Source organism: Amblyomma americanum, chromosome 6, assembly GCF_052857255.1.
Source record: "Amblyomma americanum isolate KBUSLIRL-KWMA chromosome 6, ASM5285725v1, whole genome shotgun sequence".
NCBI classification, from domain to species: domain Eukaryota; kingdom Metazoa; phylum Arthropoda; class Arachnida; order Ixodida; family Ixodidae; genus Amblyomma; species Amblyomma americanum.
Genome location: NC_135502.1, coordinates 80,055,030 through 80,082,664, shown reverse-complemented (window position 1 = coordinate 80,082,664; position 27,635 = coordinate 80,055,030). Strand labels below are relative to the sequence as shown.

Below are 27,635 nucleotides of genomic sequence, written 5' to 3'. Positions count from 1 at the left end.
AGCCAGGGTTGCCGTGCTGTCTGTTGTCTCTGCTCGGGGCAAACCCCAAGATCCAGATCATCCATGTAGCACTTGGAATCAGTGTCAGAGTGTGGGGAAGACTATTAGACTATTCTTCTGGCCACTTGGCACTTAGTTGTTAAAGTGAATTTTGGTCTAAGTTAGATGGTTTAGATTTTTAGTAAATTTGCAATAAAAAAAATATGCTTGCTGTTGATCTTTTACATGGCTGTAAGCATGAACAGTTATGTCACTGTTGGCAACACGGAAGAAGCCTTGACATTCTTTCTGCATTTGCTTCTGCAGTAGGCTGTGTGAACCCGCATAGCCGCATTAGTAGGTACACTGGTAGGTGCACTACCAACATCACTGCCTGCTACACGTCCATGACCTAATGATATACAAGGGTTCTATAGATGAGGTGCGTTTTAAAGGGATTTGCAGAAGGGCTTGTAGAAATATTGTGAATTTTTGTCGCTTGTGGTTCACTGTGCAGTACTTCCACTGCCTGCTGTTGACTTGCTTGGCTATGGTTGCTGCATTTACAGTTTGTTGTTCTATTATCATGATGCAGTCAATTTGTCCTGTACACTGCATGAATGGTAAACAAGGCTTCATGTGTCGTCGTGGTTTACTAGTGGCTAATGCAGTCAGAACACACTGGAGACAACAGCTCAAGGGAGCACATTTCTTGTGCTCTTTCAGGCACCTGTGTGGGATTATGAGAGTTAAAAAAATAACGGGGTTCGACAGGACGGGATTATAGAGTGGGGAGTGTTTAGAGCTGCAAACCCATTTACTGGCAGAAGCAGACAAAAGAGTAGTAACATGCAAGTTATGCTCTTCTAAACGCGACATAAAAGTTGTCTTTACTTTATTATTTTCTTCTGGACTCTGTGTTGCAAGACAAAACATAGTCTAGTATGATGTAAATCGAATGAGGCTTCCAGTATGACAGTGATGACGGTAGAGGATGAAAAGGTCTGTTTTGCATCTTATTATGCAATATCATACCGTGCATTTGGGAGGGACTTTTGTAACAACTCGGTTGTTGCGAGGGCTAGTGGTCAGTGCGCAAGTTGAATGCTGCATTCTCCTTTGGCTCAACATATGCTTTTGATATGTGCTCACAGGGAACCACTGCTGCCACTCCCGAAGCCAAAGAAATGAAGCAGGAAGATGAACCAGCCAGGGACAACAAGATGGTCATCTTCTCGGCTAACGATGAATTTGTTTTGAGTCAGGTAAAGAACCCAGTAGCTTCTGTTTATATTACCTTGACCTAGGGGTATCACATGGGAGGCTAGTTGGGAAGCACTGGTGACAAGTAGAGTTATCAAGATTGATAGCAAGAGTGGGTGATTTTTGTAGAACAAATCCTAAAGGAGCGTAGCATGAAATGGGAAAAGGTCTACGTTGCTGTTATATTAGATTTTCCATATTTTTGAAATTTGAAAGAGGAAAAAAAAAACGCAGAGCAGAGCAGAGTAGTAGGGGTGTAAGTTTTGGAACAAGGTGTGATGAGTTTTTTTGCGTTGCCAACAAGTGGTACAGATGTTATGACTTTTATCCATGCAATATGGAGAATATGTCTGGGGTCCTATTCAATAGCTCGACAGCTGAGTTGTGTTTATTTTACATTTTTATGTTGACAACCTCATGTTTTCATCAAATTTAACATCATTCAAAAGTGGGGCAGGTACCCTTGCATGTGTCATAAGACAGTGCCTGTTCTTGCAGAAGTCTTCTGTTGCATTGCTCAAATAGGAAGGATGGCTGAAAACTACGTTGTGGGCACTATGGATCACGTCTGTTGAAATGTGAAGCTTGTGCAGTCAGATGCTGTTATTTTGAAGTCAGCCCACCTTAAACATACCAAGCACTGATGTGTGGAAAACTGGACAAAGGTGTTTAGTTAGCTGTCTGGCTCTCAGATGAAGACTTCAAGCTGCTGTGGTCATGGCTGAAGTGGGAACAGCGATTTAATTCAACAAACGTTTCTGTACACATGAAGACAATGCTTTGGAGGCCTTACAGTATTGGCACTGCACGGTCACCTGTTCAGTTCCTGCTTCTGAGCAGATGTACAGACTATCATTACAAGGTATTTCAAGTAAACAGAATAAGACCTTGATTCATTGTGAATTTTGAATGCATTCTGTAGTGCAGAGTGATGTTTTGTTATCATAACGAGGCCTGTTTTTATGTCAGTCGACAGTAATCCACAATGCAACTGCAATGCTTCATTCAGTAAAGCAACTTTTCAAAGGTAGATAAGCTGGAAGTGAAGTTGTGGCCTTGTGTTTGTGTACGCATGTGTTGCATACACGTAGTGTTGGTGGTTGCTCCACAACTGTTGGATTTTTTTCGTCAATTTCGAAATCCTCTTTTCCAGGACCTGTGTGCAATGTGTGGCAGCTTTGGACGAGACGAGGAAGGCAGGCTTCTTGCATGTTTTCAGTGTGGGCAGTGCTACCATCCTTATTGCGCCAATGTTAAAGTGAGTGCAAAAAAAAAATCACAGTTATTCGATTCTTTTTTATCGTTTTAGCCCTGCAGCGTTGGTTTGCTGTGCAGTTGGGAACTTGTTGGTCCATTTGTAGTGAACGCAGCATTGTCGCATGTAGTGTGAAAAACATTACTGCGCTCACATTCTTAATTTGACCCCTCGAAGGGCTAATACCCAGAAGTGTTTATCACTTTAACCACTTCTGGTGCCAAAGCGGCAGAAGTGGTTGTTGTACTTATTTGCAGTGACAGTGTCATTGGGTCTACGGTCAAGATAGGGACATACACACCGCTTTTGAAGGACACTCAATTTGCATTTTTTTCTGCATGGGCTCCACCAGTCTGGTAGGGCTACAGAAACTGACAGAAACTGACATGTGCACTAGTTTTGGAGCAGCCGCTTGGGAGATTTGAGCTACTTAAACATCACTGCAGTCATGTAGCAGCTGCACTCCAAAGCAGCGACCACAAAATGAGGCCTTTTTGCTCATGAATGTTATATCTCTTTATAAACACCATGCTGCGGGATGCACATACAGTCGGCGACCGAAAATTTGGGCGCTTGATTTTTCGGCGATGCTTGATTATTTGGAGCTTTTCACGGCACTGCGACATGGCCCATAGAGCCAATGTATAAGAGTGCCTGAAATTTCAGACGCACCTCAACTGACTACTCGATTTTTCGGGCCCCGTTCGCACTCGCCGCCCATACCCAAGCCGCCATATAATGTGTACAGTGGAACCTCATGAATTCAAACTTCAGGAGGGATCACAACCTTGATCAAACAAAAAGAAATTCAAACTTAAAGGGAGCCTCTTAAATTGCGATGCTGAAATTCTGCGCGTGTCGGCACATTGCACCCGCGTGGTTTCAAATTCGTACTGTTCTTGAACATCTTCCGTTGCACGAACTTGAACAGTAGTCAGAGTCTTTTGTCTCGAATACGGGAAGAGGTAGCAGTGAAGCACGTGTGAGGCGTACAGCTTCACGGAGACTGCGAGCGAGGAAGGAAATGGTGGTGCATCAAAGTGAGGTGAGTGTACCCGCGGCAAAACGCACCACAACTCTTACTTTCCTATCAGGAAACTGTAAACAACTGACAGGCAATATGTCTCATTATATGCAAGCCACCGCAGAGTGCATATCGCTGGATACGGTGCCGATTTTGGCTTTAGTCGCTAGATCGAATGACGAAGGCCAATGCCAACGGACCGCTTGCTTCGGCCGTTTCGCGGTTCTTATTGTTTCGCCATTTTCGCATTCTTGTTCTAGGCCCATAGTATTGCGGGTGCAACACAGTTTCCGCAGCTGCATATTAACTTTCCCGTCTTGACTTTGTCCCAACCGGTGTGTTCATCAGCGACCTGCCAAGGGCAGCACAGCCAGGCCGAGGTCGTGAAAGCGGTCACCGCCCGTCATCTGTGCATATGACGCACGGCGAAATTTAGTCATGACTAGTAGTTTCAGACTGTGTGCAATACAACTGACCCCTTCCTTTGACTTACTGGCAATAAGTTTGGGCCGCCGCGGTGGCTGAGTGGTTATGGCGCCCGGCTGCTGGCCCGAAAGACGCGGGTTCGATCCCGGCCGCGGCGGTCGAGTTTCGATGGAGGCGAAATTCTAGAGGCCCGTGTGCTGTGCGATGTCAGTGCACATTAAAGAACCCTAGGTGGTCGAAATTTCCGGAGCCCTTCACTACGGCATCTCTCATAGCCTGAGTCACTTTGGGACGTTAAACCCCCATATACCATAAACCAATAAGTTCGGGATTTTTCGGTGAAGTTTGATTTTCCGGACTGCCCGATATTGCTGTCGTTTTCGCGGTTCCTAGAGAGTCCAAGAAATCGGTCGTCGACTGGATTGCAGAAATGTATAACATGGCGAAATGCCCTGTGCCTTTTTTGTGCCTTTTTGTGCTGACAGTCCTACTGTTTGTCGGTCGTAACAGTCTGTAATACCATTTCTAGTATAATGTAATGGCATTTATATCTGAAAACTAGCTGTTGTGCAGAGACTCTCAGATCTTCATTACATTTTTCTTTTCGTGATGCCAGTTGACAAAGATGATCTTGAAGAAGGGATGGCGCTGTCTGGATTGCACCGTGTGCGAAGGCTGTGGCCAGCCACACGATGAGAGCCGGCTTCTGCTTTGCGACGAGTGCGACACCAGCTACCACACGTACTGTCTGTCGCCACCACTTGAGACCGTGCCTCAGGGAAACTGGAAGTGCCGCTGGTATGGACTGAGCCAACTGTTCTCTCCTTTGCATTGTGTTGGGCTTTTCGTCTGATCCATTGGGAACTTCATTTATACGATTTCAACTGTAGCATTAAACCTAATGGTAGGCCTAATACTAGCTGGTCAGATGCAAGTGACCAGAGCCATAGACCGAAAAGCCGTCTTATTGAAGTGATAAGTATGAAACGGTCAGTTTAATATGTGTGTGCTGGTCGCAAACATATTTTTCTTATTTTTCTGTGAAGCTTCTTTTCTTCTGACACCAGACTTCTGTTAGGAGTATGAAAGAAAAGATTTGTGTCGAGGAGGAGGAGCTACTTTAAATTAGTCTCTTATCAAGTGTTCAGGACGTCTATACTATACTAGCTTGCTCCACCAAAGCTTGTTGGTCGTCCTGTTGAAGAGTTACCAGCCTCAGCATGTAACTTGCACATTGTTGGGTTCCAGAAAAGTAAATTGGTGTATTTAAGGTTAAAGTGTGTCCCTACTTATATGAAACTAATTTTATGGCTTTTGAAGTTGATGCTTGGAAAATGGAAAGGAGTATTTTTTGTTGGCAGAGGGCCTTTCTTGAGCTTTAATTTTCTAGCATAATCTATGGCGTCTTAATTCCACTTTTTAATCATTCAGCTTCCAAACAAGCAGACATAAAAAACTTCGTAGTTGAATCTGAGAAAATCTTGCTATTAAACTGGGAGCTGACGAAAACTGAGTAGACGCCGGTGAACGGAAGGCAGCATGCTGAAGTGTTTTTACAAGGTAGAAATGCTTTATGCATGAGGTAGTGTAAACTGCGAAGTGCTAGGCAGGTGAAGCAGTGGTCAGTGCCATGTATTTCGGTGACATCATTGCTTGCCACCAGAATGTTGCACAGTAAAAGCCCACTATTTCGAACATCAAGGGACCGAGAAAAATGTTCGAGTTATCGAATGACTGTGCTATAACTGTCAAGAACTGCTTGCATCACGGTAAATTTATTTTGGTGAAACACTGGACAATGGCCGAGTGACTGTTTTTCATGTTTCCATCAGTGCTTTAGTGCATGCATACTGTCGAGAGCATCAAACCGGAACTGCTCCAAAATCATAAGGGCCACCCACATCCTTCACCGTGTGACGCGGTGGAACTCCACCACTACCACGTTGCACCCATCATAAGCGTTACCATCGTATGTGCGGAGGCTTCACTGCACAGACAGCAAACAGTACATGACGAGCGCGATGTTTTGGCACACTGCAAGAACGGAAGCATGGTGATGCGAGCAAAGGAAATGGCGCCGAAGCAGTGAGGTAAAAAAAAATGGCAGTGATTCTGTTCTGGTTAAACCTGGAGTGACGCGATAGCTACAGCTGGCCGAGTGGAAGTTGCTCAGTTGAATTGCAAAGTCAGTCTTTCGCCGCTCCGTTTCTCTGGGCGCTTCTTCTTCATCTTTGTTTCGCTTGACACGGCGCATGCGCACAGCTGTTGCAGCTCGGTTTCGCCGGCAGGACAGCAGCAGCTGCTTTGTATCACGTCACCAGCCACGGCGCCCCGCCACCGGCAGCTGCTTCGCACCACGGGACCAACCACGTGACAGCGTGGCGGCGCCGCCACCGCCTCGGCGCCGCCACGCTGAAGACTTGAAAAGCTACTGTAATGTAGCTGTCGCTACAAAAGTTGGGGGAGAGAAAACATCAGCATTGCACCAGTTAGCATCTGAAAGGGTTCTCAGCTAAGTAAGGTTGGCTGTCTGGTGCTGGCTGGTCAAGCCACTGTCGCTGCAGTCTGGTGCAAACCTGGAGATGGGGCTGTCTGGAGAAGGGACTATCCGTTCATCGTCTCCTACGGTCTTGCACACATCGGGTGTGCATGGAACTCGGGTTTTGAGTAGGGCTATTTTGATGATCTCTTGTTGCTCCAATCATACCTATATGCAGCCTCCCTTCGGGAGCCCGTACGAATTAACTGCTGGTGTGAGACCCACAGTGTCCAAATTATCGAATGGCCGGCGCCATAGACTTAGGTGTTGGCTGGGACCGAGCGAGCAGTTTTAACTATCCAAAGTTTCTAATTAGCGGGGGTTGAATTAACGGGCTTTTTACTGTATTTTAAATGGGCAGCATTTTACCTTTCTTCGTATGCATTATCTCACTATCTCCATCTGATGTTACTATTTCTATCTGAAGTGTGTATCACAGGCTCTTGCCTCCAAGTCTTTTAGTTTACTTTCTGCTGTCATCGCAGTGTCATCATCAGTGAGTGATAGTGAGTCATCATTTTCTTCCTTTTCTTTGCACTTTTTTTATTCATTGACTGTACAAGAACTTTATATTTAGCGTCGCATTTGGCCACACTGACAAGTGGTGTCAGGTTTGGTTTCCTAGACAGTGACATTTATTTCTCTCCCCCCCCCCCTCCCTCCTCTACCTTCGTTTATTTAACGATTTTGTATTTTGAGCACTGGTTCACGTGCCTCGTTTTTAACTGAGTGTCCCTTGATGTGTGATACATGGTCCTTTTTCTTTACTTGTGCCTTGCTAGGTGTGTTGTGTGCCTCCAGTGTGGGGCTACAGACCCAGGCTTTGGCTCACAGTGGCAGAACAACTACACTCAGTGTGGCCCCTGTGCCAGCCAGACTTCTTGTCCGTTGTGTCTGTTGAAGTACCAAGAGAATGACCTTGTCATCCAGTGCGTCCAGTGTGAACGGTTAGTGGCTTCACCGCATGCCAGAGTTGTTTTTCCTTGATTCCCTTATTTTTTTTTGGTGAAATGCCTCTTCTAGCATTCTAGCTCTTCTAGAATTGTTTTCCATGGAATTAAATGACATATTTAGAATGGGGACACAAAAATACATGTTCCCTGAAGATTTCTTAATCTGACTTCATTAGTAAAAATTTTTTTTCAAGGCCAGGGTCCCCACTTAAAGCAATCAGATAGGCCAGTAGCCTAATCTTCTAACCATGCCGCACCACTCAAAGAAACGGTGCAGGTCGGTGTTGTGTACATTCATCCTGTCGCAGCCATGGAGCAAGAATAGTCGTGTCCAAGGTCAAGCGCAGGCGCCTGTTCTGGCAGTCCACAAGCTATACCATAGACTGGTTTTTGTGCTGGGAGCATTGGGGCTGGGGTGCTTTGCATATCTGGCATTGGCATTGCTCTGTGGCGCTGCCTCGTTTGAGGAACCGTCACTTCACAGGTTTGTTGTGAATTCGGGATCGGGCATTTTCGCTTAGCACACCAGATCTACAGATTAGCCGGGCTGGTGCGGGCCGCCACTTTAAATTATCCGGTCAAATTTAGATTAGAAATTACGGGACCACAGAAATTCTTCGAATTAACCTAGTTCAGGTCATCGAGGTTTTACTGTTATCCTACTGAGGGAAATTCTTAGGCTCCAGTGACATCAAACAAAACGTGTGAAAGGTGATATATGTATAGTGTAAAGTGCAATAAGAATCCTTGTTCCATGACAGGAGTCAGTCTGTCACTGTGGTTTTGCTGACATTATCATAAGAGAAACAGTGATCTGAAGTGTGTCAAAGTGAAAATGAAACACAAACATTATGAACATTGGCAGCTTGATTTGTTTTTCTCACTCTTCCAATTTTCTGCTCCTAGCTGGATGCATGGTATCTGCGACCAGATCTCTTCTGAAGAAGATGCGGAGAGGTGTGCGGAATATGGTTACAACTGTCCCTACTGCCGTCCCAAGGATGAGTTACCACCTCATCTCCTGATGGATTACACCGGTATGTGTAGTTGAGAGTAGTGTGGCGAGTTTGACCTCATTTTTTGATACGGCTTTACTGTTGCGTCTGCACCAAAGTTTATTGGTGCATGTGTTCGCTCTTGCTTTTGCAACAATGTCACTAAAAGGCTATTTTCAAGTGCTATTGCAATTCTTGAATAGTGTGTGGCTTTGTTGCCTGCAGAAGTTGTCAACCTTGTTAATCCTATGGAACATGCAAAATGTGCCCGCAAGTGGTTGTGCATGCTGAATGGTATGCATTGTTATCGGTAGCAGCTGCATTTAGCATGTTAAATAACTACAGCTTTGGCAAAACTTTAAGCAGGCATATACTATTAAGGGGGTACTAGCATATTCTTCCCTTGGAAGCAGTATTTTCAGTGCAGCCTTCACTAAGTGAATCCAAGGCTGTCAGATGAGCCAGCATGCGGAAAATGGGGCACTGTTGATGCGATACTACTTGTGTTCCTGGCAGCCGCCATGTCACCTTCGCCTCCACCACCACCTCCGAGGCCCGAGACGCCTCCTTCACCTCCACCTGCACCTCCTGTGAAACAAGCGAAAGAACCAGGTCAGTCGGGGCTTTTCGTTGTTCTTGTGTTACTTGGCAGGCAGTTGACAGAGCCTTATGGCTGTTTCTTTGGTTCTTCAGTGGAGCTCTGTCATGACACCAAGGAATACTGCTGCTCAGTTGTTCTGCACATCCCTTTTGTCTTCTGTCATTTATTGATAATTGCTCTTACCTGGAAATTATTTTGCTGGGGTGTGTGAGTAGTACTTTTATAAACTTACCTTGCTGCTTGGCCAAGTACAAATCAAACATAGTATGTAAACGACCAAATACAGTCAAATCCCGCTTCAACGAAATTTACGGGACACACGAAAAATTCAATTGAAGCAGAAACTTCCTTGTCATGAAATCGGGCCAGATCATTGACAGATTGGACAGGGTAGTTCATGAACAATGTTTATTTTCCAAAAATCTGTCACCTTTGGTCTTTCGCAGTTCCAAAATCGATGCCGTGGTGCGATTTTCTTGGCGCTCCGGAAATCTCTGGACAGTGGACGTGTTCGCGTAATGCATGTACCCGCTGCATTCGCTGTCAAAACTAATATTTTTTCTGCACGCGTTTTAAAGTAATCCATGTTTTCTTCCTGCGAGAACGCGTACTGAGACTGCGCTGCCTGGAGGCATTTCGGCGAGGACTGGGTGCGCGTACACCCGTGTCACTGTGCATTGAGTAGCAGTCACATGTGTCTCGAAATCGATGCTGTAAATGACGTGCCAGAAATGCGGTTGCTCTGATTCTTGGAAGACGTTTTGCGACGTGCGGTACAACAAACCGGTGGAGTGGCGTTTAGTTGAGTCTCCGCTTAGAACCACCGTCACACGCAGTGCCTGTACTGAGTCAGTGCCTGGGTGCACCATGCCTGGGTGCATTGCCTTGTATGGTTTGCTGACGGGGAATCAGCAATACTTCGTTGTGGCAGAAATTTTGCTGTCGCGGCTTTCGTTCTAGCGGGTTTTGACTGTAAAGTGCCAGTCAGGTACTTTGCTAGCGGTGGTCTAATTGTGTATCAAAGCGCAACTCAACACGCTAATGTTCTGCGTAGTGCAGTGCTTCATTTTGATCCATGAACGCATGGTGGTGTTGGCTCTCTATGGCCGCCAGCACATTGATATTGTGCTAGGCCCAGGAATACTACGCATGGGCTTTTGCTTTGCCACTTGCTGGCAGTTACGTGAGGAAAGAGCAGGTTAACTTGTCTGACAAGTGCAAGGTACGAGTTTAGGTGAAGAAGAAATTCGGAATTTCTGAACGTTTAGAAGATTCGAAGAGTTCAAATAATGAAAGTGTGGAGCAAATTGAATCAAATAGCAATATATGGAAAACTATTTGAAATTTTCAATTTTCGCACACACCCGCTTTACACGAACACCTTTCTAGAACGTAACTGCTGCATCAAGTCTTCCTAGAAGTGCAATTGGTCTTGGGGGGACAAAAACAATAGATTGGGTAAAAAGCTTGTTGGTATTGCCACACAAAAGCAGTGCTGATTTCAGGTTAATATAATTGATGGAGGTTGGCTCACACTTGTTGCAGAGCCTCCACCGGTGCCAGCCAAGCCCGCCAAGCCGGTTGTGCCGCAGTTCTTCATGGATGGCGTGTTTCTCTCTGAGTCGGGTCTGCAACAGATCAAGTCGCTCACCCTCGAGCAACCCAAGAGGCAGCGGGTGCGACGGCCGCGCCAGCCCTCAGGAGGCCAGCCCACAACTGCACAACAGGGCAGCACGATCACGCCACCGCAGCCCTCTGCTCCAACTGGGGGCCTGTTTGGATTCAGGGCTCGACTGTCCACAGAGGACTCTGAAGATGGCAGCAAAGGTGTGTTTGTGGCATAGTTCGTTGTCTGGAATTGCTTAATCCCGCCAGTTGGAAAATGTCGAATCAAAGCCCAACCATAACCCATGGCCAATTTTTGGAGGTTAGCAGCTATTGGTGCCACCTATGAGTGGTACATTCAGGTGGTGCCCCTGCGCCTTTACTTTTTTCGCCACATACATGTTCTGAGCAACATTATAAACCTCATCTCATTGCTGCAAGTGGCTTGACAATTCACTGTTGTCTCACCACTTGGCCCAAAATTTCCACGGAAGTGGTGTCACAATTTGTTAATTCGGTTGCAGGCTTGGTCGACAATAAAACGGTTGTAGTCTTTTCCACATTACAGTCATGTGTTTTAGCTTGATGTGTATTCTTCCACGGACCACTTAGCTGTTGGTGTGTGCAAGAGTTTTTTCTGAATGCTGAACCTTGCCTGTGTCGCTTGCTGACGTCACCCGTGTGTGTGTTCATTGCTCCCAGCAGATCTATTGGACGTGGACGTAGAACCTAAAATGGAGGTAGACGAGGAGACAAAGTTAACTTCCGAAGAGGTTGCCAAGCAAGATGCTGAGAGCGAGCTGAAGAAGAAGCGCCAACGCAAGCTTCAAAAGCTCGGTGTGTTTGTACTTCTGTTTCTCCGGGATGCTATTAGTTCTTGTCAGCAACCGGAATGATTCTTCTGTAATGGTTTAGTGTGAATGATTATGCGTTGGACAATTGGTTTATGTAATTAATAGGTTTTCCGATAGATAGATTTGAGTAATACCACAAGAAATATGTTTAATGTTTGCTACCAACTTTGTAGTCTATTCTGCATGCCTGCTTCCTTGAACCAAAGCTGGACTTGGGTCAGAGACGGATTTAAGGGGCGGGGGGGCCGTTGGGCGTGGCTGCCCCCCTGCCTCAAGCAAGAGAAATTTTACATAGATATACCCTGCCGAAGCCCATTTTTTTGGACCAACAAAATTGAAGAAATACACGGTTCAAGTGGGACCATCCACTGCAAAAGCGACCCATAAGTCCGCTGCTGACCCAGGTGCTCCAGCATATATCATTGTCAAAATTTGGTTTTTGTACACCTCAAAATTTCATTTTCAAAGAGATAGACAAGCTTCACTTTATTGCTTTGGTGGCCACCATCCTTGCATGGCAGTGTGCATTCAGACATGCCTGCAATACTGGTGCTACTGCTTTGCTGACTCTCCTCGCATCATGATGTCATTTTGTCAGGAATCGGAGGATTTGTCGCAAAAGCCAGAAGTCGGAGCATCTCTGCCAAGGAACAAGACGTGACGTTGCCCTTGGCCGGAGGTGAGTGCTGGTCAAACCACATTATGTTGAGCGTGGATGTTAAACTAGTAGATTTCAACATCACTTGTAATTGAGTGTGGTATACAGTAAAACCTTGTTTATACTTTTTTTTTTTAATTGCGAGGAAAAAATGTATTATCCGGGAAAACGTATGATCCAAACCGCCTGATTTTGAGAAATGTAACTGTTGAATGAGGTAAAAAGACATTTATTTACAATTTCAATTTATAAAAATGTCGATTGGCATTTTTTGGCGCAAGAGCTGAACAGATCCTATTCCAGAGCTCGCTGAATTCAGTCTGCATTCGCGCTTTCCTTAGCGCGGAAGGCAATTCGTAGCGCACCCGGCCCATCGACGGCAGTCATGAAAGTAACCAAAATCTCTTCCTTGTAATTTTCAGATGCTTTGCCCTTTTGCTCCCAAGTACTGTGAGAAAGCCACCGCGGCGGCTGATTTTCACAGTGTTTCTGTGTTTCCCAGACCCGGCTCCCAGATATAAGTGCATCGCTGTAGTTCATAGAAGCTTCACCTACTTTCCCTTATGGACCGTGAAGAAGCCTCAGCGTTTCTCCTGTTCATATTGCTCCCCGCAGGAATGGCCATCGCGAATGCTAGCGCGCAGTTTTTGGTTTTTTGTTCTTGGTGGTGATAGTGATGCTTTGCCTCGTTGCATCGAGGCACTGCAGAGAAGCCACCACGGCGGGTGACTGCCGAAAAAACATGTTGCGTGCCCTCTCGCATGGCCCACTTGTATGTTTGCACATGTGCGGTTTGTCAATAAACGTATTATACGACCACAATTTGTGGAAGTTTTAAATGTAGTAGCCGGGAAATCGTGTTTTCCGGGAACGTATTAACCGGGAAAAATATAGTATAACTCTATGGGACATTTTTAATGTCTGAGATTTTGAGCATACGAACCGGGAAACTGTATGAACCGGGAACGTATCAATGAGGTTTTACTGTATTGCTGGACTAGGCTATGTGCAGACAACTGTACTTCCAAAGCTGAGCAGTGGCACCACGTGAGATTAATAACTAGCTGCATTTGGTGAGCCATTTTAAGCCACCACTCTTCAAGCATTGGTGAGTGTAGCAATCATTTGTTCCTTTTTTTTTTACTGGTGTTGCTTGGTATTGTTGTGTGATTCATTGCTGTAGCTGTGCAGCACTGTAGGTTTGACGCGTACCTATTCAATGGGAATGAATCGCAAAAGCTCTCGCTCAGATGTAGTCAAGACAGCTCAGGAATGGGCTGTGGCCGTCTTGGCTTGAGTATACAGTCGAATACTGCATGCATATTGTTGTGTGCTCATAACAATGATGGTATCGCTGTGCGTGCAGCTGGGGAGACAAGTTCAGAGGCAGCTCTGGCTGCACTTTCTGGAGACGTGACTGCCCCAACACCGGAGCCAGCTGTGGAGCCAACAGCAGGCACAGCGGCAGAGAAGCCCAAGCGTCGGCGGCGAGTGAAGAAGAAAAACCCTTTGGAAGATAGCTTTCCCTCATACCTTCAGGTGGGCTTCCTCCCCTTTCTGCTTCCCCCCCTTTCTTAGAAAAAGAAAAAAAAAATCTCTGTGCCACTGTCTGGAATCGGTAAAGCGTCCCCGACTTTCTGAAGGGGAACGCTATGTTCGAACCTGTTGAACAGGTTCGAACAAGACAACGAACAGATCAAACAAAACACATTGAAGCCATATGTATAATTTAAAGGAAAAGAGCCAGTAAGAAACGAAAAACACAATACACACTCAACATGAGTACAGCACTGCAGTTTAAAGGAAAGTGTCCCAGCTGCAGGGGGATGCCTTGTAGACAGGGCAGACGCAGGTAGATGAACTGTGACGCGTTGCGTTGAAGGAAGCTGCGGAAGAGAGCCAGGTGGTAGTAGGAGCACAGAGGACCATAGGAAGACGCCGGTGGACTCCCGTCAACTGCCCCAAGAACTTGGCAGCAGCAGCAGAAAGAGTGCAGCGAGGACCCGTTGACGTCGTCTTGAAACGCCGTAGGCTTGTACAGGCTATCCATGCAAGCTTCTCGGCAGCATGAACCCTCAATAATCCATCGGCTGCCACCTCCAAACTTGAAAGGAACGCAGGAGGCTTGCGTCAGTGATCCAAGGGAGGCCCACGGCAGCACGGACCCGACGCCCGACGGCTGCCATCTCCGCGCTTGAATGAGACACAGGAGGCTTGCGTGGTGATTCAAGGGAGGTCCCCGGCAGTGCGGACCCAACGTCCGATGGCTGCCACCTCTGCACTTGAATGCGACAATCTCCACTGTGCTGTCTTCCACGCTCTTCGTCGCCGTCGCCTCGCACACGTGCAGCGCTGGGCTGGCACGTGCGGCGCTCCGCTATCGACGTACCACCATCGACGCACCGCACTCAAAAATCCCCCAACGATTTGGTGTGCACCTCACAGTCACTGAACAAACTGAAATAGCATAACAGGCACCATGACAGACTTGTCTTTGTAAACTTGTTTATAGCCACAGATGGCTGCAGATGTCTCTCTTCAAATGCAGGTGCCATGAAAGAATTACACAACTATTGCTCTTCTCGGTAATGGGCAAGTTTTGAGCACAGCTGCTGCGGTACTTAAAACATAGGCAATTACATACGAAACATGCAGTGCCAAATGGAGGCAGCTCTGGGTTTCGGCTTGGGAGTGTGCGCAGCAGTCCGCCGCTGCTAAGCCTCGCCTCGTGTGGACTGGCGGCGGCGGCGTTACTCTGGTGCCATCTCTTGGCAGATCTCGCCACAGAGCCCACCTTCAGGCTGCCGCCTACTGCTGCCTACTGCCGCTGTACCCTCCTCCTCTGCTTCCTCTTTGCGCTATCTTCGCTATAGCAGTCTTTTATCCTTCACTGCACTCTGTGTTCGCTCTCTTTTATCCTCCGCTCTGCTCCTCATTCGTTTGGTTATGCTAAGACACGCTGCTTAATGCAGCAATAGGTGCTTGAGAGCTGTGCTCAGAAATGAATGCAGCTTTTTGCAGGTCGCTTGCATAGAGTCCTTTAATTGAGAAGTGAACAACTAAATTCAGACACCTGGCAATGCTAGTTTCACAAGAACAACTCATGCAGCCCTGGAGAAGTGAGCCTTTGAAAGCGGTTGCTCACGGCACTGCGTATTTCCAATCTGGGGGTTGACCTTTGCTTTGCCTGTTGTTTGCCTCTCCTGATGCAGGAAGCGTTCTTTGGCCATGACCTCCTCGTCACTAGCAAGACAGAACCGACACCCGACATGCCAAGCGAGGACGACGAAGATTCTATGCTGGGGCGCTCAGAGGATAACTCCATCGTTGTCCTGGAGACGTCGCAGGAGAAATCGGAGGACGCTTGCATTCCGTCGGACAGCGCTGCTCCCTCCCCTGCTCCTCACACAGCCAGTGGGAGCAAGGGAGACAGCCCCGCCCTCCATGACGACGGCACCTGTACACCCATCAAAGTAAGGGGGAATTGGGGAGCACACTCAGTTACGTCTTTTGATAGAAAGCCGCAGCTCTGGCCTGTACCATGGCTGCATCAGTATTGAGCTGTTATGTGTGTTTTTTTTGTCATTATTATTATTCAAGACTGGAAGCGACGACGAGGACTTGGGACTGAAGGACATCTTGCCGCATGACCTTCCCCAGGACGATGAACTTATGGACATGCTCATGAATGAGGGCGATGATCTCTCTAAGCAAGGATCTGGTGAGAAGACGATGATTTTGGCCTGTGTGCATGTGAAAGGCTAGCTTGGATTTCTTTTTTCCCAGCTTAATTTTTAGAGTGGTCAGAAAAGAGCTTGCTATTTATTTATTTTTTATTTATTTATTAATTTATTAATTGTAGGTTTCTTTTGAAACCTGCTGTTAAAGTGTACAGTGCCAAATTTCATTTCCTCTCCTTTTTAAACTTAATGAGGGGGGGGAGTCTTGGGTACATACGCCAGATTGCATGGTGGCCTTCATTGCCCCGCTCTTGAACATTCCATCAGGTTTAGACGATGTTACCCTGAACGAGCATTCGGGCGCCGGCGTGTCAGAGGAGGAGGGTTCAGCGGGTGTCAAGGACAATGACCCGCTGTCTGGCAACATTGACAATGTGCTGCTGAGTCCCCACTTCAACCTAGTTGACAGCATGGTGTCTGCTGGCTCAGGTGGGTGGCATGCTTCACCGTGGAGAACTCCGTCACTCTCTGGGGTTTTCATAGCTTTTAAACGAAAAAAGCATTTTCATTTCAATGCTTGAAGGTCACGTTGAAAACCTGATTCAATGATCCTGCTTCTGTGTTAAAATGAACAAGATGATTTTGAGTTCAGAAAGCAGTGACACTGTGCTAGGCTACTGCTCTGCTCTTGCCCTACATATAGCACTGCTTCTCTTTCAGTGCCTTTGCCTGTTGTGATAAGGCTATGGTGACAGAAGGACAGTTTGGTTTCTTTTCATCGCATAGCCAGATCTGCACTGTGTTTCCTATTTTGTTTTTTCACCACCTTGAACAACACTCTTATGTGGGTGGGCTATGACCACTGTGCTGTGTTTTCAGGGTTACCACACATGGACAGCAAGGATGTAGAAGACGTCTTCAAGGGTGTACTTAGCCCCGGAGACAGCTGTAAGTACTACATAACTTTTTATGTCCTTGCATTAGAGCTTTCAACAAGGTGGCAATATCAGGGCAACTGCGTTTTGACTTTTCATCTGTACTTATTGAGCACAGTCTCTCAAGGGGATGCAGCTGATTTAAAAACTAGGGTAAAGGTGTGGGTTGGCTGGTGATTCACAACAAAGAATTGCAGCGCAGTACAGAAAAAGAAATTACGGAGAGCACTTAAGACTGCTTACATGTTTTGAATGCGAAAGCATTGTCTCATCGTGAGTTCTATTGTGACGTTTATTAAAGATTCCTTCCATTCTGGTGACACACCCATTCATTAGCATGGAGTCTTAAGGAAACGCATTCACTAGGTTCACATTTATTCGCCAAGAAGTAATGTGGTTTTGTGGCCTATGGATTGTGTGCTCATCTTACAGTGTGAAGGTCCTTGGTTCGATTTCCCGCACCTTCGGAAGAAATCTTCTTTTTTCTTCTTTGTTGCAGACGTCATTATCTTATGGTCTACAGCTGACGTCCTGCGAGAGCATGGTGACATCTCTGAGAAATTTTGTGCCATGGACGGCAATGGAAGCCGGCTTTTGTGCTAATGGGACATATAATGCTTTCACGTTAAAAACACCAGATAGCGACAAATACTTGCATGTCAGCTTGGCTCTGTGTGTCGTTATTTTCTCTGTCGCGCTGATATTCTTCGTGATGCAAAAAGATTTGACTGTCTGGCTCTCGCAGGTGGACCGTCCGAGAGTGTGGGCTCTGTGGGTGCGTCGACCAGCATGTCGCCCCTACCGCAGCAGCACGGTGGTGCCTCCGGGTCACGGCCTGCACCCGTGGGGCAGAACCCGCTCACTCCCGCCAGCTCCCACAGCGTGGGCTCCCCCTTCAGCATGCCGTCCCCATCACCCTTCCCCATGGACTATGGCAGGTGAGCATGCCTGTCTTTCAGAGCTCTCGCCCCCCATTTTTTTAATAGCACTACCATAAAAACCAGCATGCAGTACGGACCTGCATATAATACAAGTTGGGGTGGCCATTACTTGACATATGTTTGAGACTCTCTTCCTTTTATAATGTGGTTAATGGAAAAACTGGTATTCCGAAAGAGAAATACATACATGAGCCAAGTTACGTTTCCGCCCGCACCGACCACCCACTAAAAGTGCGCGAGTACAATTCCCGAATTAACGCATTCAGATATAGCTTTTTCCCACGAACAATACATGATTGGAACAGTCTGCCCGCACAAATTGCTGCTTCCCCTCCCACATCTTTTTACAACACTTTGCAAAGCCACCTGTTAATATGATTGTATTCAGTTAAAATGACTGTTAGCTTCACTGTTAATATCAGTGTAGCAATATTTCTTATCCTAGTTCATTGTGTTCTAGTTTTGCGTTGACAGTGCTGTATTTTAAATGTAATTTTCTCCACGTCAGTCGTGGGCGTGTTTGTCTTTCTGCAATGTTCTTTTCATTTTTGCCTTTCTCCCATTGTCCATGGGTTTTCTCAGTATATTGCATCATTTGCCTCAATTACGGTATTTCATCTACAAGAATGTCCCAGTTGGGGCGCTGTAGGTATTTTGTGTAAATAAATAAATAAATAATACGAGCTGTAATTTGGGGATAGCAAAAACAGAAAGAAAGCTTTCATCCGCGTATAATGCGAGTAAGGCAGAAAGCTCCAAAAACGTTCCGGAAGTCGCGAAAGCTGAACGTACCCTGATAATTTGTGTACGCCGCCGCACCAGATACGACATGTGTGTAGCGGGGATGCCAGATATCTGGAAGATACGCACCAGACACCGTGCTCGCGCCTACTCATGTCCCGCGCTGCGAGCATGTGCAGACCGGTTCTGGCGTACGCGCGAGCACGCACGCTTCGGAAATGTGTAGTCTGTGCTTTAGTGATGTTGTCGTCGTTGGGTGTATCGTCTTACTAAAAGCCCTTGTCAGAGATATCTTTCTACAAAAACACGTCTTTGGTACCGTTTTATATCCCGCATTTCTTTAAACTACAACACCAGTGGGCTCCTCAGGAACGCTAGCCCAAGCGTCCGCCGTCCAACTGCGCAGCATGGCTAGAGAGGGCCGTGTCCGGCGACAGTAACTACTGGCTCTCTCTACCTCGTCCAGACCATGTAGCAGCGCTTGATGCGGTGCCGATGCTTTCCGCAGCTACGATTACTTTCCTTTCAAAAGCAGTCAAGGACTGCTTTCGCGGTCCTGACACCATGGGAGGCGCGATAGTCCTGGACGTCACGAGGTCAGGTCAGCGTAGGGACCACATGTCGAAATCGAAACTACTAATCTACTCCACCGCTAGGTAGCGCCTCCTTTCGCTCGAAGCGTGATGGTAATGGCGCTCGACAATAACAAAGCCGGAACTGCGGCTTATGGCCAAAAATTGTTTGGGTCCGCATATTTTATTTATTTTGTAACAATAGCTACATTACGCCAGCATTTCGAGCCTTCAGCATGGCACCACTTGAGAGCTGCGTGGCTGCCCTTGAGCTCCGTGGCGGTGCCGTGGCTGGTCACGTGGTGCGGAGCAGCTGCCGGCGACGAGGGGTTGTGGGGGGAGTGAATCCACGTCCATGAACAAACATGAAAAAGGAACGCGTAGCAAAACGGAGCGGCGAAAGACTGACTTCTTTGACTGAGCGAATTCCACTCGGTCAGCTGTAGCTATCTAGTCACTCCAGGTTTAAACCAGAGCTAAACCACAGCCATTTTTATTTAGTATTTTTTCAATACTGCCAGCTGCCTTTTGGGGGCCAAGGCAGGAGGGGTACAGGCATATGTCGTTGTACATTGCAACGCAACAAGCAAAAAAAAAGCGAGCACGGAATGAGCAGACACCAACCCACTGCGTTTCCTAAAACAAGAAAAAAAGAATAAGCATAACATAAACACACGCTATGCTTGTAAAAAATGCATGAGAGCAGATATGAAAGACTCGTGATTTGTCAAGCAGACCATGTCACGTGGGAGCCCTTCCATTCGGATATCGTCTTCGGAAAGAAAGAAAACTGGAAAGCTTTTGTTCGACTCTGTGGCTCCACAGTTGTTGTGTTTGATGCGTGGTGGGCGTGATGTGTTATATTGCATGTAGTCATTGAAGTTCATTTTTGTTTGATTATCGATAATACTATGCAGCATTTTGAAGCGATGCAGGTTGCGGCGGAATTGAAGTGTCTGAATAATGTAAGGTGGAAATTTGACATGCTAAAATCCTGAAAAAGACCTCACGTTATACGCGAGTTTTTACAGTATACATCGTGTCGTTACCAAGAAAGCTCCCGCATTTACCTGCCTGCTGATGAGGACCGTCGTACTCTTTGTGATGCATTGTTAAGCTGGTAACATCCCCAGTTATTTCATAACTGCACTTTCTTAAGGCAAAATGTATGGGCCTTATAGATACTAACTGCGTTTACAAAAATGTTGGTTACAAATTTTTGCAGCTGCTAAGGCTTTTTTTCAGTGCTTGCTGTGGAAGCAGGCCTGTTGAATGATTGTATGGCCTGAAATTGCAATTGTGCACCTACTGAAAGACCTTCTCTGCCTTGCTTTTCTTCGTTTACCTTTGTTTTTGGGCAGGTACATTCTTGGTAGGGTTGTGCAAATATTCAAACATTTCGAATATCGAAGTGAATAATGCAGTATGCGATTCGGGCTTTGAAGCAAGAGCAATGTTTGAAATTTTTTTCAAAGTCTTTCGAAGTTTAAGAACTCGGGAAAAAATAAGCTTCTGGAAGAAGCAGTCAATGGCCTTATGCACGCTCTGATGCTTCCACGCAATCACGCTGCTCTAGATGTCAGCACACGTGCGTATGGCGCGGCGTCCAAGTCTATAAACTTGGCCTTCGACGGCTGCACAGTTCAACATGCTGCCGAGGAGCATGCGTGATGGGACGAACACCAGATGCGAAATTGAACACAGCACGCCACAGTGGGAGTTGCGCTGCGCCCACTGCACAGAGGGCCTGCAAGACTAAGATGATGTACAAGATAAGAATGCAGAACTATCAACATAACCAAGGCGAGCGCTCTGTCGGCGTTGGCTTTCATATTTGTGGTGTTGGTGAACACCAGCTTTCAAGCTGGACATACTCTATTCGTTCACACGCTGCGACGATTGAAATTAGTCGAGAGGTGAAACGCCAGTTATTTTAGGTACCGCGATGAGAAGGCCGGCACCATAAAGTGTTTTGGCGCAGATGCACAGTCTTCACTTCAAGGAGCACTGCCACTTTCTTGCGCACGCGATCTTGGCGTATTGGTACACCTTCCCCACGCTTCTCCGCTCCTTTTTTGCATATTAAGTTGAAAGTACTCGCCTCAGAATAATACCTTGAACCTGCTCTTCTCTAAGGATAGGTGCACCCTACACCCCCACGCCTTTGAGCAGTGCACATGCGCGCGGGGCAAGAGGGCATGCTGTGCGCTGCAGTGTTCGTCCGGAGCACTGCAGCACACAACGTTGCGAGGTTGGTCTATGCAAGGACTCACCCTAGAAATCTCGGGTACCACATACTCCAATTAGTATATAACCACATGCCGCATTCCACTTCAGGCACGTGCGCAGTGCCTTCGCTGACGTCTTTCAGCTTATGCATAACTGCTGGCTCAGGCCATAGCTTCCTCTGGCAGCGGTACAAACATGCGATCATGCATGTGCAGTGCGGTTACATGACTTGTGTGCCGCACCAATGAGGTCGGAAAAATTGCGGCATCACATGCAATGTTTGCATGTGATTTTAGTCACTGTTCTGGTGCCGCGCAAGTCTTATGAAACGCCTTGAAAGGTTTTTGCGCAGGAACATTTATATTCGCTTTGTATCACTTTGAACTAAAGACTTGCTATTCACGCATGCCTAATTCTTAAATTCTTTTTGTTGTTGTGGCGACAATATTTTTTACACCTTGAATGCAGCCCCCAGCTGTCAGAACCTCCCCCAAGCCCTTGGATGGACCCTGACGCTGACCTGCCATCCACTGGTGGCCAGAAGAACATACTCAAATGGGAGAGCGATGAAGCCCTTGGTTCTGAGGCGACCATCTCACCCGTCCTCTATGCCAACTTGAACTGCCAGAGTTTGCGCTTGGAGTATCCAAGTGAGTGCTACTCCTTTAATCATTTCACCTCGTTCTATGCTTGGTTTGCATCTATGGCCCAGGCAGATGGAAGATTCTTTTTCTAGTTGCTTCACACCTCCTTTTTCACAGTAGAAGTCTTGCCATGATCGTTGGTGTTAAGTGGCAGAGAGCCTGCATAAAATCTGGTGCGTTTTGTGTTCGTTAGTTAACATGAGCCATTTGAAAGAGGGTAGCTGTCTTGGTTGGATGGAGTTGGATGGCTGGAGTGAACATTAGTTTGTAGTATTGTAAGCACATCCATCTGTGCAGCGTGCACAGGGGTGTAGGTAGTAATCATTGGAACCCTTTGTTAGTTCAAGTGCTTCAAATGTTGAGCTGGTCTCTCACTCATAGGAATTCAAACCCATTTCTAAGTCAAGCATTGCCATCTGTCAAGATGGGTCATAATAAAGCTAACGACTGAGAACACTCTTGGAATTTCACTTGCTGAGCATCATAATCTCCTGTCGCTCGTGTTGCTAGCTTTATCAGCCAGTGGTATCCGATGCCCGCTTTGACCTTGAAAAAAGAGAAAAATAAAAGCTGAAGGAGGCAATAGACAGCCAGTTAGAAAAAAACCCGTTGTCTGTAGTGAAAGGAGGGGAGCTTTGTTATTACTGTGAGGCAACTGGCATGCTTCTAACATGAGTTGATCACCTCGAGAGGATATGACTTATTAGGCGTACCAGTGGCACCAAAGGACTTAAAACAAGGTCTTGCATGATACCAGTGCTCTTGCGGGACCAACATGGTATGTCTTGCATTCTGGCAGGCTGGGCCGAGAGATCAAAACAGATCGCAAAAATTTGGAGAAACCTACCCCCTGAGAAAAGACAGCCTTACCTGGTGAGTGGCTGGCTTGCTATTATCATCAATTCGTTTATTCTTTGTGTAGTTGTACTGTCGATCGGTGCCTGTGTAGGCTGCTTAGTGTGCAGTGACTGTTATGATTGCTGCGCTTCTCTGTGAAGCTGTTTAGCTTTTGCTAGTGCTGGCTGGAACCACCGTTTTTAAGTTGTGTCATTAATATTGCTGATGAAGGCCCTAAAAGCTTTCAAGAAACTTTGGCATACACTGCTCAGAGGCATTGTAACATATAGACAGAGAAGAAACCTTTCACTTAAACATTCCTACTCTCAACAAATGATGTAGTGAAAAGAAAATGAGAGAATGAAATACAGTGAAACCTCATTAAGATGTACTTTTGGAGTCTGCAGAAAAGCCATATGCAAAGCGGCAGTACACCCTAATTGTAAGCAGCATAAATATATTCATTGGCCTGATAAAGGGTGACACCTGAGTTGTTCCATGAAAGAAGACTCACACAGAAGCTTTTATTCACATAGAACACAGAAATTCGTTATTTATATCTGGCACCAAGGCAGCCTCATAGCTACTAATGCATATTCAAAGGCACTTATTTGTATTTGAGCCAGCAGGCAAAGCATATCTAGTGTGCGGGCAATTTCCCCGACTGTAGGGCCCAGGCTGTCTTGGGCTTTCTCATCAGCATCACTGACATTGGATGACGTTTCATCATTGATAAATGTAACAATGTCACTATCAGACCATGTTAGAGAAGTCTCAACCACACTGTCCTTGTCTTCGAACTTTAAAAATGTTACCTCTTCCACAGGCGTTGTCACCAGTGGTGGTCAATTCTTGGAGCCTCTCCTTGCACGATATGCGCTGGGAAGTGAGGTCACTTGGGAAGCACTAGACATAGCAAGCGCACAATCCATGGCAACGCCAATGGCGTGACAATGCATCGAGATGGGGCTAATGACAGCTGTGCAGTGGTGACTATGGCACATGGAGGAAATCGAAAGCTTGCTCTGGCGAGCCCAAACTGCAGAGCCACTGTGCTGCAGAGAGGCGAAGTTATGTTGCAATGCGAGGAGTGACGGTTATGGCTATGGGCACATCTGCGCAGCTCGGACTGTGACCACTCCAACACTGGCACCTGCACATGCAATGTGGCAGGGGTACACTGGAGCCCCCCTGCAATGGAAGGGGAGAGTGCTCTCTTTTTGGGCAGGTCGGCAGCTGAAAGCATGGTTGTCGCATGCTATGCCATGTAGCTTCTCTCCACGCATCGTCGTAATGTCCTCGTAAGAGGCACCGGTAAAGTTTCCTTGTGGTGTGTGGCGTAGCATTTCATGTCTACTTTACTAAAGACCCCTCCATCCAGCATCGTATGCAATGATAGGCACACTAACCAAGTGGTTTGTGATAAGCTACTACATATGTCATAAGTGGGCACCAATTGCATGAGGTTTAATGGAAGCTGAGTCGGGGATTTCATGGGACTACCGTATAAACGCGTGTAAGGGCCGCACTTTTTTTCCCAGATTCGGGGGGCAAATTTCGGGGTACGGCCCATACACGCGATTTTCGGAAAAAATTTTTTTTTCAAGTGAAAGCAAACTAATCTGGAATGCGCGGCATTTATTTACTGTTCAGGCATCACTCACGGAGTCTTCAGACTCCGAGCTGGTGCTGTGTTCAGGTAAATGTTGAGCCCACAGAAAGTCGTCTTCGGTCCTGTCTAAACTGTTTGAAATTCCGGTCACTTTGAAACTCCGGGTTACAATATCGGTCGACACGGAATTCCACGCGGACAAAATCCATCCAAGCACAGTCGCGAGTGGTGCCCTCTTAAGCCGCCCTGTCGGTGTCTCGTCGTGATTGCCATTGGCCATCCATTCCGAATACTGCCTTCGAAATTCAACCTTAAAAGGCTGATTGACGCTTACATCCAGGGGTTGCAGCATGCCGGTGAGGCCGCCCGGTATCACGGCCATGTCTGTGTGGATACCGCGCAGGCGTTCCTTAACCCTACCCGTCAAGTGACCGCGGAAGCTGTCCAAGACGAGGAGCGATCGTCGGCCAGCATGGCGCCTGGGCGCTTCTCCCAAACGCTTTTTACCCAGTCGAGCACAAGCTCATCGTCCATCCAGCCCTTTTCTTGGGCGCGAACTACAATTCCCTTGGGGAAAACGCCTTTAGGAATCGTTTTTCTTTTCAGGATGACATAGGGGGGCAGCTTCCGCCCGTTCGCGGTGACGCCCAGCATAACGGTACACCGTTGGCGCTCCGCGCCGGCTGTCCGCACGAAAGCACTCCTCTTTCCTTTCAGTTCAACTGTGCAGCTCTCGGGACAGTCGAACCACACGGGGGTCTGGTCGGCGTTCGCTATCTGTGAAAATATATAGTTGTGCTCACGACGCAGACTGATGACATACTTCTGAAAGCTGAGCACCTTGTCGGTGTAGTAGGGGGGCAGCCGCTGGCACAGCGTGGTCCTTCGCCGAAATGATAGGCCCTTCCTCTTCAGAAATCTTCGTACCCAGCCGGCACTAGCCTTGAAGTCCTCGTGCGGTATGCTTTTAGCACGCGCCAAGGCTTGTGCCCTCACGCGCAGCATGTCCGTTGTCAACGCGTAGCCGTTGTCCCGCACTTCCATTGAATAGCATAGCAGCTCTTCTTCTAGCTCAGGAAATTTGCATGGCTTGCCTCGGAAAGCTCGCTTTTTGGAGCTGGTATTCTTCAACGCATCCCTTTGTTCGCACCACCGTCGGACACACTTCTCGTCCACGTCAGATTTTCTGCCCGCGGCACGCTTGCCGTGTTCGAGAGCGAACTCCACTACTTTCAGTTTAAAGCCCGCCGTGTAGCTGTTGAGGTGCTTGCCCATCGTGCAACAGTGAGAATGCTCGGAGGCAGTTCATGAAAAAGTGAAGAACGACAGCGCACGAGAGCAACAACTATGCCGAGTGACCACGCTAACACAACCACCAAAAAACGCATGCTTTCACAGCCAGAACAGAACAAAGTTAGACCTGGCGATACCGATGCCGATACGGATAGCGGAAGTACAGTAGCAGAAGCTCGCGGCAGAAGAAAAGATGATGATGATGACCCGCAGCCTCGGGTGCCATCCATGGGCGGCACCTCGAAGGTCCTGTGCGCATGTATTTCGAAGGCTACTCTTGCGTGTCTCCTGGAAAGTTTGGGTGCGGCCCTTACACGGATTTTTTTTTTTTCAAATATTTCCTTTGGGAATACGGGGTGCGGCCCTTACACGGGTGCGGCCCTTACACGCGTTTATACGGTATGTTCTAAGCAGAACTACCGCTTAAGTGAGTATACCTTGACGAGGTTTTACCGTAGGAGTTTCCACAACAACATTGTCACTAAAGGACGGTGTGTGTAAACGTCATGCACTGCACAGCAATGTTGATGCTGAGTTTACTTAAATGTGTTGAATTGGATATGTAAGCTAACCTGTATATTTTCACATGCCTGCCTTTTAGGTTTTTTATTTTATTGCTAAGTTTAGTAAATAGCTAGTCATTTAGTTTAAAGCCCAGAATAAAAAAACTGGTAAAGGTAAAAAAAAGTGTTGAGAAGATTGATTTGCCATCTTTTCTATTATGGTAAAAACTTTTTGTATCAATTTCTGTGTAGCTACTTTGTTGTTTTGCTGTTAATCTAAGTGAAGGTTTTAAAATGAAGTGATTCTGTGTTAACCTGCACATGGTGTCTCACAATGCTGCAGATATCAAGTGTCACGACACGGTGTGTGCGTGTGTGTGTACGTACACTTCTGCAAGAACAGCACATAACACCACCAACACCACTGCCACCACGGTGTCCTCAGTCAGCACTGCTGGGCTGCACTGTCTGTCTGTTCCTTTGCTTTTCTTGTTTCTTGGCTGTTATCAGTGTTGGTTTTTTTTTTCCCCCCTTTTGTCAGTGATGCATTTCCTGCCACCGCTGCTGCTTCTGTTCATCATCCCCGATTCCCCACTCTCCCCCCTTTTTTAGTCCTGCCACCCGAATCGCACACACATTCACTTGTGTGGCCACCAGTGGGGGGCATGAACGCATTTGTGACCGTCGTTGGTGTGTCCTCTTTGTAGCAAAAAGCGAGGGAAAACCGGGCAGCCAGTCGCATTCAGAAGTCACAGGCACGTATTGTCTGCTTTGTGTCCTCCTCCTTCTCCTCCTCTTTTATTTTTTTTTACTTGTCTTCTCCCAGGAGGTGCGCAATTATCGAAAGCTTTTGGGTGTGGGACATGAAAGAGGGAAGTCTTAAGGCAGGCTTTGCATATTGTGATGCGCACATCAACAGCTGTACTATCTCCCTTTTTCTTTTAATCCTTTTCACAAGCACAGCGGCAGGGTTTGGGGACATGACTGCATGAATGTCAGCTGCGGTATTTGGTGTGTCAAAGTAAGAGCAACAGTCTTCTCTGAAAGCAGTGAAATTGTAGGCCCACTGAAAAAATGCGAAAGAACTGTCAGGGCTGTTGTTATAATGGACAGCTGGGCCATCTATGCTTGTCGCAGTTCCTTCCTGGATCCTCAATTACTGCGGTTTTTTTATGCAGAGACTCAAATGCTTAAAGGCACATAGTTGCCATGTCACCCCATCATTTATTCTTGTGCATTTTTATTCCTATCTGCATCTTGAGATAAAAAACCTGGACCTTCAGCTTTTTTAAGCTGTAAATGGGTAAAAGAAAAAGGTGACATACAAATTCACTCCACAGTCACAAAAACAAAAAATAAATAGAAACAGTGTAGATGATGCAGTGTACCACAGGTATATTGTCACATATAAGTTGACCCCCACAGCTCGCGCCCCTCACTGGCAAAAAAAAGAAAAGTTGACTCGCATACCCCCACCCCTGACCCACCTTATATAT

General features: G+C 46.8%; 1 protein-coding gene across 5 annotated transcripts in view; it reads left to right on the top strand.

Annotated features, from left to right (window-relative positions):
- The window catches only part of LOC144093777 (uncharacterized), a 197,528-nt gene that overhangs the window by 49,016 nt on the left and 120,877 nt on the right, over positions 1-27,635 (top strand). For 3 of the 5 annotated variants that reach the window (XM_077627482.1, XM_077627481.1, XM_077627478.1), the window contains exons 18-35: positions 1,134-1,244; positions 2,396-2,500; positions 4,564-4,745; positions 7,269-7,433; positions 8,346-8,476; positions 8,951-9,046; positions 10,581-10,862; positions 11,343-11,477; positions 12,093-12,173; positions 13,519-13,691; positions 15,365-15,625; positions 15,753-15,873; positions 16,160-16,321; positions 16,712-16,780; positions 17,513-17,705; positions 21,719-21,900; positions 22,694-22,767; positions 26,847-26,894. In XM_077627482.1, coding sequence (XP_077483608.1) covers positions 1,134-1,244; positions 2,396-2,500; positions 4,564-4,745; positions 7,269-7,433; positions 8,346-8,476; positions 8,951-9,046; positions 10,581-10,862; positions 11,343-11,477; positions 12,093-12,173; positions 13,519-13,691; positions 15,365-15,625; positions 15,753-15,873; positions 16,160-16,321; positions 16,712-16,780; positions 17,513-17,705; positions 21,719-21,900; positions 22,694-22,767; positions 26,847-26,894 — 2,571 coding nt within the window. The remainder of the gene's footprint in view (positions 1-1,133; positions 1,245-2,395; positions 2,501-4,563; positions 4,746-7,268; positions 7,434-8,345; positions 8,477-8,950; positions 9,047-10,580; positions 10,863-11,342; positions 11,478-12,092; positions 12,174-13,518; positions 13,692-15,364; positions 15,626-15,752; positions 15,874-16,159; positions 16,322-16,711; positions 16,781-17,512; positions 17,706-21,718; positions 21,901-22,693; positions 22,768-26,846; positions 26,895-27,635) is intronic. The other 2 variants (XM_077627479.1, XM_077627480.1) reach the window with 2 other exon arrangements.